The sequence below is a fragment of the Sarcophilus harrisii genome, chromosome 3, assembly GCF_902635505.1.
Source record: "Sarcophilus harrisii chromosome 3, mSarHar1.11, whole genome shotgun sequence".
Taxonomy (NCBI): Eukaryota; Metazoa; Chordata; class Mammalia; order Dasyuromorphia; family Dasyuridae; genus Sarcophilus; species Sarcophilus harrisii.
In genome coordinates this window covers 310,511,592-310,525,280 of record NC_045428.1, presented here as the reverse complement: position 1 = coordinate 310,525,280, position 13,689 = coordinate 310,511,592, and the positions used below count along the sequence as shown (strand labels likewise).

The window sequence follows — 13,689 nt, the reverse complement described above, 5'->3', positions numbered from 1 at the left end:
GCAAAAGGAACACACTTTGTCAGACCATGTGTTCAACTTTGGTTTGGGGAAAAAAAATGTTTATTATATTTATATATGTTCTTTCCCTTTTTGTAAATTTGACAGACAGGTTGATGAAAAATTCCCTAAATTATATAAAAATATTTACATAATGACAAAACATCTAGATGAAAATGAACAGTTGGTTGTCCAGTTGGACTTCAGATTCTGGATTTGATGGTTAAGAACCAGTGAAATGGACAATAGATAAACTATAAGGGACAAAAAAAAAAAAAAAAAAAGAATGGAAAACATGATGAATTTAGAACCTGGATATTTAGATATATACTGGATTTTATTCTAGAGTGAAATATCGGGGTAACTAAATTTTTTTACTTATTATCAGGAAGTTTTAATATTGTGTGACTTGCAGAAATATGCAAAGCTTCTGTTAGCACATTTTCAAAATGTCTGAAAATACTTTCTCAGGAGTTTGCTTTTTTTTTTTTTTAACCCTCAATTATACATGTCATAGGGAGTCTTTATTCTCATTTGTGGTATTTATCCACTTGACTATCTTGATACTTATTTTCATTTCCTATTGAGTACTTATGAAAGAGCAACTGGGGTATAAATACAACAAACTCATTAAAATCATTTCCCCATTACTTCATGTGTAAATATATATGCTATGTTTTTCAGTGATTATCTATTGAAATATTATATCTTTATTTTTAAATTTATTTTTTCAATGAGCAAAATTTTTTTCCGTTCTTTACCAGTTTCTTCTCACTCATTATAAAAAAATAAAAACAAAATTCTTTTAAAGTAGTTAATATTTATTACTGATATAATATTATTATTAATAGTTAAATAGTAATAGTTAGGTAAGAATAACAAATCTCTGCATTGGTCATATCCAAAAACATATATTTTATCCTGAGGCTACTAACTCTCTCAGAGCTGAGTAACATGATGAAGCATGCTTCATCATTGGTCCTCTGAAATTGTGATCGGTCATTGTATTGATAAGAATTTTAATTCTTAAGTCTTTCAAAGTTTTTGTCTTTGCAAAATTTGTTGTAAATTTTGCAACAATTTGTAAAAAATAATACAAGAATTTATTATAAAAATTATTTTCCTAGCTTATTTTACTCTGCATTATTTCATATGTCTTCCCAGATTTTTCTGAAAACATTCCTTTTGTCATTTCTTATAGGACAAGGGTTTTTCCACTACACCTGCACAGAATAATTTGCTTAGTCATTCCCTAATTGATATGTATCTTCCTTAGATTTCAGTTCTTTCTTACCTCAATAAAAACCATTATAAATATTTTTGTGCATTTGAGTCCTTTCCTTCTCTCTGTGATATCTTTGGGGGATATAGACCTAGTAGTGATAGCATTAGGTCAAAGGGTATGTAGAATTTAGTAACATTTGGGGGCAGAGTACCAAACTGTTTTCCAGAATGAGTGGACCAATTTATAACTCAATCAATTCTGCATTAAAGTGACTGTTTTCCAACAAACCTTTCAACATTTATCCTTTTATGAACAACTTTGCTAATCTGACTTGTGTGAAGTAAAACCGTGGAATTGCTTTAATTGGCATTTTTCACATTTTTAGTGCTTTAGAGTCACTTTCTCAATATTATTGATAGTTTGGGTTTTTTTCCCCTTTGAAAACTGTAGTTACATATCATTTGATCATTTATCAATTAAGGAATGATATAATACTTTAGATTTAGTAGCTTCCTTTTGTGGACATTTTTCTAATTTTTAAGATGAAGAGGCTGATCTTTTAAAAGTTTCTTCCAGCTTTAAATCTAGTGATCTTTTATGTTAATCACTATGAGTGATCTGGCCCAACTGTTGGATGAAGTTTCTTCTATTCATAGAAAAAAGTGGTTTGCTTGAATGTTCTTTTATTGGTGACTTTCTATGGATGATATCATCCAAGGCATATAGAATTTCTTTTCTCTAGATTGTTGTGCCACAGTTCTTTTTTATTGTCCTGACTCAGTTTCCCTAATTATCCTGACTCAGTTTTGCCTCAGTTTATAATTGTTCTGCTCAGTCCAGTGAAATCACCCCCCTCTCTTAATCAGAATATTTGATAAGGATAAAAGATCTTATATTTTAGAATATCAGAATGCCTCTCCCCATCCCAAGCTGTCAGAATATCAGATACCGTCTTATCAATATGCCTCTCCCCATCTCCAGGGTTTCTCCTCCCATCATGTCATCCCATATCCAGGTTCACCCCATCCTGTCAGAGTCCCATTCCCACTCTCAGCACCCTGACTCTGCCCCTACCTCAGTCTACCCCCTGAGTCTGAGCCATGTGTATATATGTCATTGAGAACTCACATTGTTCGCTGGATTCTTGAAGATGATACTCTCATTCAGCCCTGGGACTTGGTAAATTATTAAATACTCTCTAATGTCTATCTTGCCTCAGTTTCTCCAGCAATACAAGATTATGTCCCTGGAACAAATTTCTCCATCTCTCAATGCTTTGCTTCTTTTACTCTGTCATCTTTTAGTATAATACACAAGGAGCAGCTTCTTAGAGCATTTTTTTTTTTTTTTTTGCAAAGTTATTTAGGTTAAGTGACTTGCCCAGGTTCATAGCTAGAAAATGTTAAGAGTTTCAACTCGGGTCCTCCTGACTTCAAGGCTGGTTCTCTATCCATTCATAAATCTACTTTGTTACAGTTGTGAATGTAAAAATACTTAGAATTTAAGTACTTGGTTTTTAATTTAAGCACAACTTGACTTAACTCCCTTCATTATTTAGATTTTTTTCTTGGTTTTCATTTAATGTATCATAGCCAGGTTGCCAGTTGGCCACTTCATTTGATCCTTAATTTCCCCCCAAGTCCAGTTTTCAGTTCTAGATTCTCTCCAGTCATCCAAAGCCTAAAGCCTGACTTAGTGATTCCGATTTCTCCTGAATTCTCTAAAAATAACAGAATTTTGAGCATGAAGATAACCTTATAGGTAATCTATAACTAATCTCCATTTTACAGAGGAAGAAAATGAGTTACAGAGATAGAAAAGTAAAAGTATAGGGACCAGAATTTCAACTTAGTTCTTTCCATTCTCATCCCAGCATTCTTCTCATAAATCACAGAGATAGTACTAGATATTCTTGTAGCCAAGGTGAATTTAATTGAAGGACCAGACAAGGGCACTTTCTAGTAGAATGTCATAGTTTGAATTCAGATAGCATGGTATTTATTTCCTTAATCAAACACTGGAAAACACTCTATGTTGGATTCTTTATGACTCTATCTGGAATTTGCCATGTCCTTTAGATAATTTAATAGTCAAGAAAACCAAGACAAATAGGGTAAATGACTTGTCCAGGATCACACAGCTAGTGTCTGAGAACAAATTTGAACTCAGGAAAATTAATCTTCCTGACTTTGGTCCCAGTGCTCAATCCACTGTGCCAGGTAGTGGCCCCAGAGAACTTCAATTGGGAGGAAATGTGCATTTTTGCTAACAACTAATGGCAAAGCATCATCCACTAGTAGTGGTTATGATTCAATATATGACACTGCCTCATTGCACAGTTTCTTTTGGTTACGTGTAAAAAAACACCTTTTTTTTTTTTTTCATCTGCCTGAACACAAGTAACTTACATGTCACTGCATCACCTTCCTGATGTCATGGTCTTCTTTGAGACTGAAGAACTATCATTTATTAAATGGCTACTATATCCCAGGCACTATGCTATGAGTTGGAAAGGCAAAGAAAAGCAAAAAAGTTAAGGAAGCAATAATCTAATGGGCGGAAAACATGGAAATAATTATGTACAAACAATATATCTACAAGATGTATCTACAAGAAAAATTAGAGATAATCTCAGAGCAGAATCATTAAGGCAGAAGGGGAAATACTTATTCCAAAATCAATTGAGACTTGAAGGAAACCAGGGAAGACAGGATACAGAAAAAAGGAGGGAGAGAATTCACAACCAGTAAAAATCTACAAAAAGAAGAGATGGAGTATCTTGTGCAAGGAACAGTAAAAAGACTGGTGTTACTGAATTATTAGTCCTCAGTGACCCCATAATTAACATGGAAACATATGATTTTATTTTGTTTTTCACTTTTAGAAAGAATCTAGTCTCTCTAAATAGTATTTATATTTCCTTTTTGTAGATCTGCATCCTAAATAGGCAAGTCTCTACTTGTATATTTATTAAATAGCTTTGATTCATGCCCTTTTCTTATTTATTATTCATTCATTTCATCACATTCTTTGTGATCCCATTTGAGGTTTTCTTAGCAAAAGTACTGGAGTGATTTGCTATTTCCTTCTGTAATTGATAATGGGAAAACCGAGACAGTGTTGATTAATTTGTCCTGGTCACATAGCATGTAAGTGTTGGGATTGAATTTGAACTCAGGTCTTCCTGACTATAGAATCCATATTGTCTCTGCTGCACCACCTAGCTGCACATGCTCTTAGTTTTCCTTCAGTTAATCAGTTCCTTAAGTAAATTATCTATATTCATTGCCTGAATTTTGTTACTTCTCACTCATTTCTCAGCTATTTGTAACCTGGTATCTCAAACTCAAACTGCTATCCAATATTATTAGTCTATTATATCTAAATGTCTTTTTTTTTTTTTTTAACAAGGTGGCTAATAGATCTATGAGAAACAAGTTACATGAAGCCACACACTCCTGGATACATTTTCTTCCCTTTGCTTCTATGTTACTCATCTTTTTTCTTTTTCTTTATCTGTTTGGTTGATCCTTCTCCTTTTCATTTGATGGATTATTCTACTTCCCCCAACTTTTTTTTTTTTTAAATCCATCTTCTTCTTTATACTAGTTCAGGCACTCCTCACTTTTTCCTTGTATTATTGAAATAGTCACTGGCTCCCTGCTTCCATCTCTTACTTTTCTAATCTAATCTTTACATAGTTACCAAGATAATTTTCAATTATTGCCCTTTTTTATACCATTGACTTAAACATTGTCCTCCTTTTCACCAGATCCTTCCTAAGATAATTTTCTCATGAAAGTTCTGATATGTCACTATCCTGACTAAAAATGTTAGTAGCTCCCTATTGCTTCTTGCATCTAGGCTCTTCAGTTTGCCTTTGAAAACCTTCTAGCATATGACCTCAACAAAACTTTTCAGCTTTCTTTTATATTATTCACTTTTAAGAGCTCTATTTTCCAGCCAAGCTGAATTGTGAGTTGTTCTCTGACCTTGACATTATATTTCCTGATTTTGTGCATTTATGTAATCCTGTATTTCACTTACTCTACTTTTGAGAAGTCCCTTCAAGGCTCATCCCAGGTTCCACCTTTACTATAGAGTCACCCATGACTTCCCCCAGCTGTTAACATTCTTTCTTTCCCTAAATCCCTTAGTACTTACTTATTTGTGAGTGTGTACTAAATTCTATTTTCCTCATTATATGGTAAGCTACTTGAGAGTTCTTTTCTTTGTCTTTGTCTTTGGAAACCTCCCATAGCATCTGGCTGTTTAATAGGCATTTAATAAATGGCTGTAAATTGAATTGTCAGATTTTGGCACACAATTTTATATTATGATTGCCTCTTTTGAAGGGGGTTAGTTTCATTGATTGTCTATCTGTTTTTTTTAATTTTCTGATTTAAAGAACTTTTGTATGTGTGAAAGGGGAGAAATGAGAATAAGTATTTTTAAAAATATCTACTATGTGCCAGGTATTGTGGTAAGAGCTTTACACATATTATATCATTTGATAATATGGGAAGGGGTTGGGGAGATGGTATTAACAACTTCTTTGAAATGTACTTTTCCTGGCCTAGAAAACCTCTTTTTTCTCACATCTATGGAACACTTGGTGAAGATAACATATACCTATGGAGGGATGTCCTCATACCAATCATGATATTAATTATTTGATAAGCTACTCAGAATAGTATTGTATAACAGAATAGATACATGATAAAATAATTGAATCATAATCACCAATTGAGCATCTTTTAGGTATAAGATATAATGTTAGTTTTTATGGTGCTAACAAGAAATATTAGACCCAATCTCTGTCCTCAACAAACTCAAAATCTAATTGGGGAGGCAACTTATGTATCTTTTCTATTGTATAATTATAGTTGAGATAACATAAGGACATATTTGGAGTTCACAAACAAAAATTTATAAAGTAACCTCTATCCCAACATCACAGAAATATCTCTGATTTATTCTTAGGGGTTCCCTTTTTATGGCCTACTAAGCACCTCAGGGACTTTTTGGCTAGCAGCTCTGCATTTTCTCAGATGCCTTCTATCAGTTTTTAAATGTGCTGCTCCCTGAATAAAAAGCAAAATACAAAGCAAATTTCACTTAGAAATAGTGGTACCTGTTTCACTATATGTTCATATACTGTATGTTATAGAACTAAAATATGATTAATAGATTCTGTTTTCATTTTTTGTGTGTGAATACTTGAATCTTTGAAGAACTAAAATTACAGATAACCCAAAAGTTTATAATAGAAAAGTGGATAGTGAATGTTAATATTTTCAAAAGTATAAAGTGATGATCAGAGTGTAAAATGCAATTTGAGTGTGAGACACCCTTGATGATGACTGGAAAAGGAAGTGGGTATGAAGCAAGAATGGAAGATGGAAAACTTGAGTCCTTTATTGGTACCTCCAGATGAAAAAGAACAAGAAAGACTATAGACATTGACTAGATATCCTATGGAAGATTTATGGGAAAACATGGAGGAGAATTGTACAGCAAGTCACTAAGATGGAGAAATGCTTAAGAGGTAATTAGCTTCATTGGAGGAAGAGATTGCCATACTGGATGATATGAATACTGAATTAGTTTTCCTTCCTTTTTGCCTTTCTGCCTTTCTTCTGACTTTCTCCTTACATTTCTTTCTGCCCTTTTCCTTCTCCCTGCCTTCCTATATGCTTGTGTGCCTGTCTTACTTTTCTCTTTCTTTTTTCTGTCCCTATCTGTCTCAGTCTAATTGTCTGTCTCCATTCAAAATAAAGTTCATTTGGTCCTTTGAGTTTCATTCTTGGTCCTGAAGCTTGTTGCCTGGATTCAGCCTTGCTGTGTAGTTCTCACCTTCATTAAACTCTTATCTCTGCATTTTTTAGTTTCATTACACTTATAAATACCAAGTCTTCATTCCCTTATGATCTATCCCCCTAGATATGCACTCAAGTCTCATGCTCAAGTATTACTAAGCATGTTCAAGACATTCCTTCTACATCTCTTACTATAAAATGGAGCTTCTAAATGTAAATTTTGAATGTTAATCTGAATAAATAACAAACCTCTTATATTTCTTTTCCCATAGATGATTTAACCTGATGATTTTTCACATTTAAATCTCATAGATGTTCAACATTAAAATTCACATCATTTCAGCCTTTTACAATTAACACTTTGAGATCCAAACTTTTATATAAATTTCTCAGATTAATGGAAGAGGAAATAGCATATTTAAATAGCTCCATCTTAGAAAAACAAGTTGAACAAAACATCAATGAGTTCTCTAAGCAAAAATCCCCAGGACCAGATTCATTCACAAGCAAACTCTGCTAAATATTTAAAGAACAATTCATTACAATAATATATAAACTACTTGGAAAAACAGGCAAAGAAGGAACCCTACCAAATTTCTTTTATGACACAAATATTGTGCTAATACTTAAACCAGGAAAAAGCAGTGAAAGAAAACTTAGACAAATTTCCCTAGTGAGTGTTGATGCAGAAGTTTTTAATAAAATACTAGAAAAGATATTATGACAATATATCTAAAAGATTATACATTATGATTAGATAAGATTTATATCAGAAATGCAAGGCTGGTTCAAAATTAGGAAATATATTAGCAAAACTGGCCATATTAATATCAAAAAGGACAAAAATCACATGATTATCTCAATGATTTAGAAAAGGATTTTTGACAACGTACAACACTCACTCCTTTTAAAAATACCAGAAAATATAGAAAGAAATAAAAGAAGGTCTACTTAAAATGATTAGTGGTATTTGTTTAAACCATCAGCAAACATTATCTATAATGATGATAAGCTAGAAGTCTTCCCTTTAAGATCAGGGGTGAAGTAAGATATCCATTATCACCATTATTATTCAATAATGTACTAAAAATGCTAATTATAGCAACAGGAAAAGAAAAAGAAATTGAAAGAATAAAAATGGGCAACGAGGAAACAAAACTATCACTCTTTGCAGATAATAGGATAGTGTACTTAGGATAATCCTAGAAAATCAGCTTTAAAAACTAGTTGAAACAATTAACAACTATTAATCAATAACTAATTAATTACTTGCAGACTTGTAGGATATAAAATAAATCCATGTAAATCATTAGCATTTCTATATATTATCAAAAAATCTAATAATTAGAACCAGAAAGAGAAATTCCATTTAAAAAAATACATAAAATACATGGGTATGTACCTGCCAAAGACAAATTCTGAACCTATAGGAATAAAATTACAAAACAATTTTTACACAAATAAAATAATATCTAAACAATTGGAAAAATATTAATTGTTCATGGGTAGGCTGAGTCAATAAAATAAAAATATAGTTCTACCTAAATTTATTACTTGATTCTATTGTCATACCAATAAAATTGCCAAAAAATATTTTATAGAGTTAGAAAAAATAACAAAATTCACTGGGAACAAAAGGTCAAGAATAACAAGGGAATTAATAAAAAGCAAATGTGAAGGAAAGTAGCCTAGGTATACAAGATTTCAAACTGTATTATAATGTAGTATTCATCAAAGCAATCTGATACTGGCTTAGAAGTAGAGTGGTGAAATAGTAGAATAAATTGGAAATACAATACATGATAGTAAATTACCATAGTAATCTAGTATTTGATAAATGCAAAGATTTAAGCTTTTGAAACAAGAACTCACTATTTGACAAAAACAGTTGAGAAAACTGAAAAACAGTTTGGCAGAAACTAAGTTTAAGCCAACATTTCCCACCATCTTTTGACCAACCTAAGGTCAAAATGGGTATGTACTTAAAAAGTGCTACTATAAATAAATTATGGGAGCATTAGGTAATTTGCCTTTTAGATCTATGAATATGGGAAGAATTCATAACCAAAGAAGAAATAGAGAGAATTACTGGATGTAATTTTGATCACATTAAATTAAAACCAATGCAATCATGATTAAAAAGAAATCAGATACCTGGGGGGGAAAAATTCTGCAAGTTTCTTTGATAAAGGCCTCATTTCTCCAATATATAGAAAATGGAGTCAAATTTATAAGAATGAAGTCATTCCCCAACTGATAAATGATCACAGGCTATGAACAACTGATTTGCAGATGAAAAAATCAAAGCTATCAAAAGTCATTTGAAAAAAAATACTCTAAATGACTTCTATTAGAGAAATTAAATTAAAAATATTTTGAGGTACTATCTCACACTTATCAATTGGCTAATATGGCCAAAAAGGAAAATAGTAAATGTTGCTAAAATTGGGACACTAATACATTGTTGGTGGAGTTGTGAACTGATCCAACCATTTTGGTGAGCAATTTGGAATTATGCTCAAAGATATATAGCTTTGCATATATATCATGCACTATAAAACTCTGTATGTTTTTTGATCCAGCAATACACCTATTAGGTCTATATGCCTAAGAGATTTTTTAAAAACGGGAAACTGAGTTATATGTGCAAAAATATTTACAGCAACTCTTTTAGTGGTGACAAAGAACTAGAAATTGAAGGCATGCTCATCAATTGAACAATGGATGAATAAGTTGTGGCATATGATTTGATGGAATATTATTGTACTATGAGACACAATGAATGGGATACTTTTAGAAAAAACCTGGAAAGAATAACATGACTGATACAAAGTGAAGAGAGCAGAACCAAGAGAATACTGTACACAGTAATAGCAATATTGTTGATCAAGTATAAATGACTTAACTATTCTCAGCAACACAAAATCTAAGATGATTTCAAAGGACTTATAAAAAAAAGAACCGAATGCAAATTGAAGCATGAAATTTTAATTTCTTATATTTTTGTTTGTTTTTTGTCCATGTTTTCTTTCACAAGATGACTAATATAAAAATGTTTTTCATGATGACACACACACACACATATATCTATATCTTTATATATATGTTATATCAAATTGCTTGCCTTCTCAATGGTGGAGAAGGGGGAAGAGAATTTAGAGCTCAAAACTTTTGAAAAATGAATGTTAAAATCATTTTTACATGTAATTGGAAAAATATATCTCAAAAAAGTGATTCAAACCCTCCAGAGAAACAATGAACAACTTCACTGATTAATAAACCTTCTCTATTTCATTTTCCTGGAACCTACACATATCCCTGTGCTAGGTTTAGGAGACATGGAGAAGTTTAACCTTTCAATGAGTTCTAAGGAGAAGAAAAGGGACTCCTTTCTACTCTCCTATCCCCAACACCAAAAAATGGCATTCTTAAATAATCAGAATTGGCAGCAAAACCTCTGGCCAATTCTATATGTCTAAAGTGATGTTAATCCTTGAAGTGATTATTTACATAACCTAAAGAAGAACAGAGGTGGGTTTTTTTGTATGTGTTTACATACATTTATGTGTATGCATATATTCCTACTTAGGAGCAAAAACAGTATGTAGCCAATAAACAACAGGCTTTAGAGCCAGGAATAATTGGATTCAAATTCTTCCTCTGATGAATGTTGCCTATGTGGCCATGAACAAATTACTTGATCTCTGTACTCCATAAGTTATGGAAAAATTATTAGTCTGTATTAGAAGTGGCACTTTATACCATGGGAATCCCCTAAACCAATGAAATCACAGATTCAAATAAACAAAAACTTTAATCATATATGTGCATATGTGTATGCATGTTCTTGTAGATGTGAGCGCATATGAATGTATTTTATATATGTATATTGTATACATATACACACGTGTATATGTGTAAAACACACATATATATACAAATATGTGTATTTGAAGTTCACATTCCAGAATTCCTCACAAATACAGATCAAGACACTTTTATGAAAATAATAAATTGTTACTACCCATATCCTGAAAACCTCAGAGAAAAAAATGTAACTGAAATGATGCATTCAATGCCTCTTTCCTTTATTTTCTAATTTTCTTTTTATGAGAATTATAAAATCAATTGATTCCCCCTCCCCCTGGTGTAACTGAGTCCTTACTTGTCTTTGTCTCTTTCTCTCTATATCTGTTTCTCTTTCTCTGTCCCTATCTCCATCTTTCTCTGTTATATACACACAATCACAGTGATTTGAAAACCAGTGCCTTATTTTCTGGTTTAAAACACACACACACACACACATACACACACACACACACACACACACACACACACAATTGAGCTTGTTTTCTTTCCTTTACTGGCATGCCCTGAAAGATATATTCATCTAGATTGTTTTATTCTTTCACAAGCAATTCTTTTAGCTTGATAATCCACATCCTGATTACACTTCATATACATCATATTTCATATTCAACAATAATAGTAACAAATATTTATATAGCACTTTAAGTTATGCAAAGTTTTTTCACATATTATTTCATTTGATCTCATGATTTGGAGGTTACAGTGTCACTGTATAAAATTAATGGTTAGCAAAAGCACAGGATCAAAATCTCTCACTAGCTCTCACTTGCAGGTTTGGATTCTGCTGTCAAAGCTACAAAAGTGAATTCCCAAGGGGTATAGCCCAGAGCTATTAGGGACTCATAAATAGGTGACAGCATATTCTCAAACTTGCAGGTACCTTCCATATCTGCCAAATAAAGTCAGACAAATGGATGCCACAAATAACCCTGCATTCACACACAGAACTTTCAAGTAGAATCTCCATTTTATCTATAAAGGGGAATGAGTCCCTACCTGGAAGACCAAGAATAGTGTAATATGGTCGGCACTCAGTTAAACCAGAGCTTTGCTTCACACAGCTCCTCCAAAGCCCTTCGTACTGGAACACAGATGTGACTGGGTTGTCATACAAGTCCTGGGTGCTCCACATGTCTAGCCCTGTGGCAGCAATACACCCTGCAAATCCCAGGGTAGACAGGAAAAACCCTATCATTTGGCAAAGGGTTGTTGACATGGTCTTTCTTCCCACGTTCTCTTCCCTTCACCACAGGAGAGCTGAGTTACCTCTATGAATGCAGTGGACTGATGAAAAAAAATGAGCCTTCTTAACCAAGCCACAAGGAGGGGAACAGCTCTGTAATCAGTTAGTTTCCCTCTGTTATAGATATTTGCTCAAAGTGTTTTCCTTAGATAGTCCAGTCTCACTCTTGGTAGGCAGGAATTATTTTCCCTTCTGTTCAAAAGCTGGATTGAGTGAGCTCTTGCTCTTCTGAGTTGAGCTGGCTTGGCTTATTTGAGTAAAGGGAAACCTTTACTGCAATGAAATTCTCTCAGAAGCCTTGCCCCACTCTTCTTGGTTTAAGCCTACACTTACTGCCCATATCCGGAGAACTTATTGGCTGTACTTACTGTTTAGGAGGAATGTTTGAAGTGTTTTCACATCATGAAAAAAAAATGAGTAAGTATTTCTTTTCCATTATGTGACAGCATAAGAAAATTACAGTGGTGATAATATGCCTTGCAATTTTATGATGTTTTACATTCTTGTATTATTCCTTCACAGATGCTTTCTTACAACTATCTTGTGGATGCTCAGGACAGGTAACATCACTTAGAAAGAGAAGTAAATAGGATTCATAGACTCATAAATTTATAGCTGGAAAACACTTGAGAAGTCATCTAGTTCATGTTCCTCATTTTACAGATGAGGAAACTCTGGCCAGGAGAGTTGCAGGGACATGTCCAACATCACACAAATAGTACAACTAGAACTGAAAATAAAGTCTTCTGTTGGACTTTCAATATCACATCCTTTCCACTAAACCATAACACAGTCTACTTGAAAATGGGCAGACTTTGAAAATGGATAGATAGGAAGATTCAGGGCATGGAAGAAATCAAAATATACTCCTCATATTATGGAAGCCGAAGTGATTGTCCTTTACTTCTAATGACCTGGACTGGTTTGACTTTTTATTTTCTCAAGAAAAGAGAGCAGTTGACTAAATTGTAGGTAATTAGTAGAATATGCGAATTGATGTATAGTTATTTACTGTTCAAATCCTTAAATATATCTATGATTCAGACTTACTCATGTAGGTATTCCCTTCCATGATGCAGATTGGAACTCATTTACAAGCAGTCTTAAACACAGAATCATAGATTTAAAACTAGAAAGAAACAACTAAGTGGTATAGCAGAGAGTGCAGATAGATTCAAAAACTCCTGAGTTCATATTCTAACTCAGATTCTTCATAGACCGGGCAAATCACATAACTCCTGCTTCTTTCAGTTTCCTCATTTGTATAACTCTTATGTCATCCTCCCATAAATTTTTTCACAAGGCATTCATCTGAAATGATGAGAATTTTCCTTACTTTCTCTTCACATTGTGAGGATACCAGTAGAACATAGCCCACTAGTTAACTGTTGCTCTCATCTTGTGATGAGGCTAGTTTCTTTTAAAACAATTTCTTTGATGTTATCTTTCTTTTTAAAATTTTGTTTTTAAATAGCATTTAATCTTTTTTATTTTATTTTTTCTTTTTACAAATACACATAAAGATAGTTTCCAGC

General features: G+C 32.9%; 1 protein-coding gene across 1 annotated transcript in view; it reads right to left on the bottom strand.

Annotated features, from left to right (window-relative positions):
• CLDN18 (claudin 18) overlaps positions 1-12,481 on the bottom strand; it is a 34,288-nt gene extending 21,807 nt beyond the window's left edge. The window contains exon 1 of the mRNA XM_003763724.2: positions 11,908-12,481. Within this exon, the coding sequence (XP_003763772.1) occupies positions 11,908-12,127 (220 nt within the window). The 5' untranslated portion in view covers positions 12,128-12,481. The remainder of the gene's footprint in view (positions 1-11,907) is intronic.
• Positions 12,482-13,689: the final 1,208 nt, after the last annotated feature.